Source organism: Oryza sativa, chromosome 7, assembly GCF_034140825.1.
Source record: "Oryza sativa Japonica Group chromosome 7, ASM3414082v1".
Taxonomy (NCBI): domain Eukaryota; kingdom Viridiplantae; phylum Streptophyta; class Magnoliopsida; order Poales; family Poaceae; genus Oryza; species Oryza sativa.
In genome coordinates, this window is record NC_089041.1 from 23,932,893 (window position 1) to 23,940,888 (window position 7,996).

General features: G+C 45.2%; 1 protein-coding gene across 2 annotated transcripts; it reads left to right on the plus strand.

The window, feature by feature from the left end:
* Positions 1-802: 802 nt before the first annotated feature.
* LOC4343740 (heterogeneous nuclear ribonucleoprotein 1) lies at positions 803-5,482 on the plus strand. 2 transcript variants are annotated; one of them, XM_015791326.2, is made up of 4 exons: positions 803-1,309; positions 1,570-1,816; positions 1,957-3,139; positions 4,951-5,482. In XM_015791326.2, the coding sequence occupies exons 2-4, from the start codon at positions 1,595-1,597 to the stop codon at positions 4,962-4,964; spliced, it is 1,419 nt and encodes a 472-aa protein (XP_015646812.1). In that variant the 5' UTR covers positions 803-1,309; positions 1,570-1,594; the 3' UTR covers positions 4,965-5,482. The 2 variants fall into 2 exon arrangements, with proteins under 2 accessions (XP_015646812.1, XP_015646811.1); XM_015791325.2 differs by having other exon boundaries at positions 803-1,208.
* The last annotated feature ends 2,514 nt before the right edge of the window (positions 5,483-7,996 follow it).

Consider the following 7,996-nt stretch of genomic DNA (forward strand, 5'->3'; position numbering starts at 1 on the left):
TTAGAAACACGAGGGTGATAAGGTTTGGTCTTTCAAAGTCTTAAGACAGTGAGATAGCTATTTAATAAATTTTAAGTAAAATCATACTAAAAAAATATATGATTTTGTTTGGGTGCTAGCCACGCAATTGCGCCGACCACCCAGCTAGTTACAGTTTATGGTATATACATAATTTTCTCATCTACGGAGTATCTCCGACTGAGTAATCTCATATCCATCTGCAAACTTATTTTGAAAGTTCCAAATGGAGCTAAACATTTGTATTTACCGTTCAAATCCTCAAAAAAATCCCCACTTTTTCGTTGTCCCACGCAATTTAAACGTGCAGGCCGTCGTCCTGTCCGCGGGGAGCTTGTTCAAGCGGACATCCCTCCACGTCCTCACCTCTCTCCCTATTCCAGGAAAACAAAACCAACCCCCTTCTGTAGCGTACTAAACTCCTGGAGGAGTATACAGTATACTCCTACTCCTATTCACTGCCTGGTGGGCCCCCACACTGCTACTGGCCCCACTCCCGCCGCAGGCTCGCCGCAAACCCAACACCCCACCACAGCCGTGCGCGCGCCGCGGCGTCACCTCCTCCTCCCCTGCTTTAAAGGCGCCGCTAGCGAGCGAGCGAGCGAGATTGCTTCACGGCAGCATCGGCGACGGCGGCGGCGGAAGCAGCAGTAGGTGAGGTCGTCTTCTTCCTCCAGCCACGTAGAGTCGCGTCGCGTCCAGCGCGGCAAAGGGGCCAGTAGGCCGACCTGCCCCGCCCCCGCTGTCCATTATTTATACCATTTCCGCGTCCCCCCACCCTCCTCCCCCGCTTTCCCAATCGAGGCGAGCACCGCAATTGCAGGGTTCCGGAGGCCGAATAAAAAAGTTTGGCCTCTCCCCGCAAAAAAGTAAAAAACCCAAAACAACCATCCACCAGCGCATCGCGGCACCGCGAGCGAGCGAGCGGAGGGAGGGAGGTGGAGAGCAAAAGTTCGATAAAAGGAGAGGAGGAGACGAAGCGTCGAAGCCCAAGTAACATCCCCCCAACCTCCGCCTCCTCCTCCTCCCCCTCCTCCCATGCCCGCATCGAGATCTTAGCCGCGCCGGAGATCGAGAGGGAGGAGCGGCGACGCGGGCGCCCCCGATCCCTCCTCCTCGCCGCCGCCGCCGCCGGCGGCGCCGGAGCAGCAGCAGCCGACGACGACGACGACCGCCGCAGCAGCCGATCGGTAAGTGATCCGATCCGCCTGCGTGCCCGGGCCCCGGGTCCGATCGGCGGCGGATCGCGGCCGGATCTGGTACGGATCGCGGCGAGGGGCGGCCGGATCTGGTACGGATCTCGCGTAATTCTGAGGAGGGGGGGGGGGGGGGAGGGGGAGGGAGCGCGCTTGGCGTTTTGCTACGTGGGTTGTGCGGGGGGGTGGGTGCGGCCCCCGATCGCGGCGTTGCTTTCAGCTCGGATCTAGCTGATGTGCGTCCTGCGCGCGCGGGCGCATGCGTTTTTGTGGTGGCGTTGTGGATAAGTCGGGGTTTTGTCCGCATTTGCTATGGCTGGCTGGTATCAATTGGGCTTGCGTTTGTGGATTGCAGGGGGAGGAGGGGAGGGGAGGACGCGATGGAGGCGGACTCCGGGAAGCTCTTCGTCGGCGGCATCTCGTGGGAGACGGACGAGGACCGCCTCCGCGAGTACTTCAGCCGGTTCGGGGAGGTCACCGAGGCCGTCATCATGCGGGACCGCAACACCGGCCGCGCCCGTGGGTTCGGCTTCGTGGTCTTCACCGACGCAGGCGTCGCCGAGCGGGTCACCATGGATAAGCACATGATCGACGGGCGCATGGTAAATCATGTGGTGACCTGACCCCCCCCCCCCCCCCCCCCTGCTCTTTCCTCTGCTAGTGAAGTATTGTGCATTTCGGTGGCAATTCTGTCCTAGTGCGGCTGTTCATTGTCTGAGCTCAATTGTGCATACCGATTCAGGTGGAAGCGAAGAAAGCTGTTCCCAGGGACGACCAGAGCATCACCAGCAAGAACAATGGCAGCAGCATAGGGTCACCTGGACCAGGCCGTACTAGAAAGATCTTTGTTGGAGGCTTGGCCTCTAATGTTACTGAGGTTGAATTTAGAAGGTATTTTGAGCAATTTGGTGTGATTACGGATGTGGTTGTCATGTACGACCACAACACGCAGAGGCCTAGGGGCTTTGGATTCATCACCTATGACTCAGAAGATGCGGTGGACAAGGCACTGCACAAGAACTTCCATGAGCTGAATGGTAAGATGGTTGAGGTCAAGAGAGCTGTTCCAAAGGAGCAATCACCTGGACCTGCTGCACGTTCACCTGCGGGAGGGCAGAACTATGCTATGAGCAGGGTCCATAGCTTCTTGAATGGTTTCAACCAGGGTTATAACCCAAACCCTATTGGAGGTTATGGCATGAGGGTTGATGGAAGGTATGGTCTGCTTACAGGCGCACGGAATGGATTCTCTTCATTTGGCCCTGGTTATGGAATGGGCATGAATTCTGAATCTGGGATGAATGCGAATTTTGGCGCCAATTCTAGTTTTGTCAATAACTCCAATGGGCGGCAGATAGGTTCATTCTACAATGGTAGTTCAAACAGATTAGGTAGTCCTATTGGTTATGTTGGTCTTAATGATGATTCAGGATCACTATTGAGTTCAATGTCAAGGAATGTTTGGGGTAATGAAAATCTGAACTACCCAAACAACCCCACAAACATGAGTTCTTTTGCACCATCTGGAACTGGAGGTCAAATGGGTATTACCAGTGACGGTATTAATTGGGGAGGGCCTACTCCTGGCCATGGAATGGGCAACATTTCAAGCCTTGGGCTGGCTAACCTTGGCCGTGGAGCTGGAGACAGTTTTGGCTTGCCTTCTGGCAGCTATGGAAGGAGCAATGCAACTGGTACCATTGGTGAACCCTTCTCTGCACCACCCAATGCATATGAAGTGAACAATGCAGATACATATGGCAGCAGCTCCATTTATGGAGACTCAACTTGGAGGTTCACGTCATCTGAGATTGATATGCCTCCTTTTGGTAATGACCTTGGAAATGTTGATCCAGATATCAAATCAAACATACCAGCAAGTTACATGGGCAACTATACTGTTAATAATAATCAGACAAGCAGAGGTCAGTAATCACTTCAACATTTTGCTGAGCTAAACACATATTCCCTATTTCTTTATAACCAAATCAATGCTTTCTCACTTACTTAGCCATTAATGAAGCAAATAAATCATATACTCCCCTCCGGTTCTGAATGTAGGTTGTTTTAGAGTTGTGCACAGGAATTAGAAAGTGTTAAAGTGACCTCGTTGCCCTATTGTTATTAAACATTGGAAAAAATACCTCATTTGTTCACGAGAGTAGTGGCATTCAATTAGCAAGGACATAAGAGGAAAAATCCACGGGACAAGTGGCTATAGTGACTTATATTTAATGAAGAGTAAAGAACTATAATGCGACCTATATTTGGAACCGGAGGGAGTATACTCAAGTAGACTGGTGATACCATATATAAAAAAAGACCTTTCTTGGGAGTTTCCAATCCAGCAAAATTTAGCCTTAGGAGTTAGGACCTGATAATGGCTAAATTTTGCATGAGCACAAAAGCAATCCACATTCTATATCTATTATTATGCTTTCTATATTTTCTTAAATCTATGCCTAAAATGTAATTTGATTTCTCAATCCACACTTTGGTGTTTATCTAGATTCTAGATGCCTTTGTTCAATACAAGATTCCTTCATTCGTTGCCCGAACTTAATACTTAATGAGAGTTGAGCACTACACTTGGACAAATCAACATATGCTATTGCTGATCTCTATTTACATGTCACCACAGAATTTTGAAACATTTGTATTAGCTGAGGACCTAATCTCGTAGTAATCTCTTGCCACAGCTAATTTGTCAATTTGAACTGTGATACTCTTGTCTTGCCTCTGCGTGTGTTAAAAACGTGGCAATAGGTTAACCATTTGTTAAAATAAAATAATCATGTCTTAGATGGTTTGGTAAATTTTATGGATGCATGTGGGTGCCAGTTGGCTCATATTGACCTCATTCCACTTCACATCAAACCTAATAAGGTGTTGCATTTGTTAATTTATGCATCTGAATTATTTGTATGGAAATGAACAGAATGGGGGCAATACGACCTACATCACTAGGAAAGCGGTAGCGCCTCTGTAGTTAGTCAGTTGTGCACTTTTTAAAAATGAGCAGTGGATGAAGCATTTGATTGTACGCTAGTGTGATAAGCTGCCCTTTTGTAATACACGTGGTTCTACATGGTCCTTTTATAGAAAATTGAAAAGAACTTTGGTCCTATAGTTTAATTAACTCGGACGCGAGTCATCTACCTATCCTGCGCAGATACTTTTATGGAGCTGTAATGTTTTGGTTGTTAATTTGGACAATTATGCTTACTGGTAGCCCAATTCATCGTCATCACTAAATCATTCAGTTGGTCCAAGTCTAAATTTCAGTGTGGTGTATGGCCCCCTTGCCTCATGTATGTTATTATCATCAAATTGAGTATCTACTGCTCATTCCAGTCACAAATACATGTTTATACATAAGTGCAATCAAACTTTTGAAACTTTGATTATCAGATGGGATGCATGAAATCATTTGTAAGTAATATAAATATAGTGCAGTTGTCGGCAGAAATTAGTTGTACAAATTGTGTTAGGAATCGTCTCAATTTCTGGAATGGCATGCATTTGTTAAGCTTAGAGCGGTATGAATATGTTTTGGAATAAATCAAATACAGTACTTGATTTCAGTATAATGTTTTATATTTACCAGTAATTTAACACATGATCTGCGATTGGTGAAGTAAATAAGGCTGCTTTATATCTTCAATCAGTGAAACCCCCTGTTGAAGATATCTACAACATTTCTTTCTCACAATGGTTTTATTGAATCTTTTTGCAGGTATCACTTCCTAGCGAGAGTACTATTATATTCATATATGACTTGGGATAGATGAAAGAAGCATTATATCAGGTATTCAGGTGCATGACTATGAATTGGTGATATCAGGTTAATATACGGGTTAGTTAATTGTTTCTAGCTAACCAGAGGTGTGGTTTATGGACACCACCATGCTAGAGGAGCGAATACAAACGTTTTGTGAAGGTTTCAGATTTTAGTTTAATTCCTACATGTATTAGGTCTTGGTTTTTGAATGAGATGTGCAGTGGTGATTGCGGCACATACTTAGAGTGTTCCAACATAAGCTGGAATCCTGTCATATGGACAAACTTGTATACCAAAGGAATGCTTTATTATCTTGCCCATTTATGGCTACATTAGCTCGCTTGTTTTCATTCCCTTTTTAACCAATTCCATTTGTATACTAGAGATCTGCTTGACTTACTAGTGAAACTATTCGGGGACGCCGATCCTATCTTTGCAGTTGGCTCCCAGAAATAAAGCCACCAAAAGTGCATACTTATTTGTTCTACCTTGATTTGCCATATGTATATGCTTCTGTTCGTTTTAAAATAGAACTTTGGGTTTGATTATTCCAATTTGTGCATTGTATATTTGCTGTAAAGCTTATATATAGCTGTTCTGCTGTTGCCTGTTGGTTTAGTTTAATGTAGCCTTTCATAGCATGGCATGTGGTTCGTGCCTTTCTGTTCGTTGTCTTTTGGAAAGTAGCTTTGGGCCTCATGTGGACGGAGTACCCTTTTTAGGTAGTTAATCCTTAAGGACATGGCATATATGTACTTGCTCTAGAAATTAGTTCATGATTTCTGCTTCTATAAATCTGCTTCCTGGCTTCTTCATCACGGAAACGTCACCATAACTTTTAGGTTACATTATGACTTTCTGCTACCTATACGTGCAAGGCGCTCCACCTAACTATTTTTCGTATATTTTGAACTGTTGATAATTCTTTTACCCACGTTTTGAATTACTTGTTTTAGGGCCTATTCGTTTTTTGAGGAAAATCAAAGTATTTGGATTCCTATTAGTGTCATTAGGTTTATAGAAATGTATGTATAGGAAAACCAACGAAAATTTTTCGTGGAAATTTTCCATCTACTCAAACCTCTAAGAAAATTTCTATGGATCGAAGTGTGCATACATTCCTATTCCTCCACCTTCCCTATTCCTATGTGTTAAAATTCTTCCAAAACGAATGCTCCCTTAGTACGAATACAAGAGGAATTGTACTTGAAAAAAAACACAGATTCTGTTAGCATATCCCAAAAGGACTAAATAGGAAGTGTTGGAGAGAGAATGATTGTATAAGATTAAGAAAATACATAAAACACGCTAAACCATTAGCACACGATTAATTGAGTATTAATTATTTTAAATTTGAAATTTTAATTAATATTATTTTAAGCACCTTTTATATAGTTTTTTTTTATAAAAAAACATACCGTTTAGTAGTTCGGAAAACGTGAGTGCGGAAAACAAGTGACTTTCCTCTCCATATGATTAAGCCATTCACAATGTAAGGATGTGGCAATTTCCTTACCACGCCCCATCCTTGATGTGGCTCCACGATGCCCCTGCAAGGCTCATCGTTCTTGCTAAGAACGCATGAACCTTGTCAGAAGAGTCAGAGCGAGGTCGTTCGGAGGGCGAAGCTACAACCACTATGGAAGGCATCGCCCTGCCTATGGCCTCACTTCGAGCTTGACACCGTCGGCGAGGAGAGAGTTTGAGCTTGTCCACGTCGACCCCTTTCTCTTCTTCTTCTTCCCCACCGTCCTCTCCACTTCAATCCGCGTTGCTGGCTGAAGCTCACCGGACACACTGTCCACCGAGCTGCGCTGCCTCACATGCCACGCTGCCACCTAGCGCTGGGCTAGATCCAGGTGGCACTATCTAGGTCGGATCCCGCTCCTCCTTGATGCCTAAGAGGGGAGGTGATGACGGTGGTGGCCAAGCTCCCATGCCGTCGTTGTTGAGGTCGTCGCCTTCTGAGGGGCTCCATCTCCTCATCGTCGGTCGGGAGGGGTCACGCACCCCTGAGCTTGTTGTCATCGTCCGCTTGGTGGCTTCGTCGCCGCCTCAGCCTCCTCGACCGCCATCGTGCCCCCAATCTCCTTGACTACCGCCGCGACATGAGGAGAGGAGAGGAGGGCGCCATGGGCTCGTGGTAACCGAAGGAGGTGGGCATGCCGGGGAGGGGGGTGAGGATAAGGGAGAGAGGGGTTTTAATATAATTTTTTTTAGATTTTAGGGTGTTTAGTGTAAATTTTGGACCTCCATACAAATTGAAAAAAAATGAGAACTAAAACAAAAGATGTTGGGGAGCTGAAATATAGAATTATAGCCACTCCTAGAGCCACTTGCATCGTAAAGAACTCAAAATTTAGACCCGTAGCCCTAGCCTACATGGCTTTCCGGGGCTCCTCTTATGAGTAGGAGGCGCTATGAATGGGCCTAGAGCAAGTGCTATGGGCATCTAAACATTTACTCCAAGATGCCACATACACTCGTATGATGAGCTGGAGAGAAGAGAAGAGAGAAATAGTCACCCCTCCTATAAGGGGTAACCTTCACATAAATTATAATAAAAAAGGGAAAAAAAAGGAAGAGAAGATTGATCAAACAAATAAAATAAAACTATTAGGGTTAGTGCACTACAATTAATATATGTGTGATTTATTGTATATGCTATCTTTTAATTGATGAATAGTCTACATGAATAAAATTAGGGGTGAAATCTACCTTTTCCATAAGACTTGCTCTTGTGCCAAGCGCAGCTACCAGTCTATTTCAACCAATGATTTGTATGGATCTTAGTCCAGACAATTATCAAAATTTTGGTAACTTCCAAACATTGCCCCTGCGTAAGTTTTTTGTGAGGATAGGTATTGGCATTGATCCAAACAAGCCTCGATTGCTTTGAGGTACTGTTCCTTGTCTACATAGGAAGCCATATCCGTTTGATCACAATAGACCAAACATACGAGAAACTGGACTGAAATTGCACATACACATAATAACAGAT

Excerpts from the sequence above, each read along its gene's own strand:
- LOC4343740 (XM_015791326.2), top strand. The coding sequence starts at position 1,595 with ATGGAGGCGGACTCCGGGAAGCTCTTCGTCGGCGGCATCTCGTGGGAG. Across the intron at positions 1,817-1,956 it reads ACATGATCGACGGGCGCATG|GTGGAAGCGAAGAAAGCTGT; the intron begins GTAAATCATGTG and ends ATACCGATTCAG.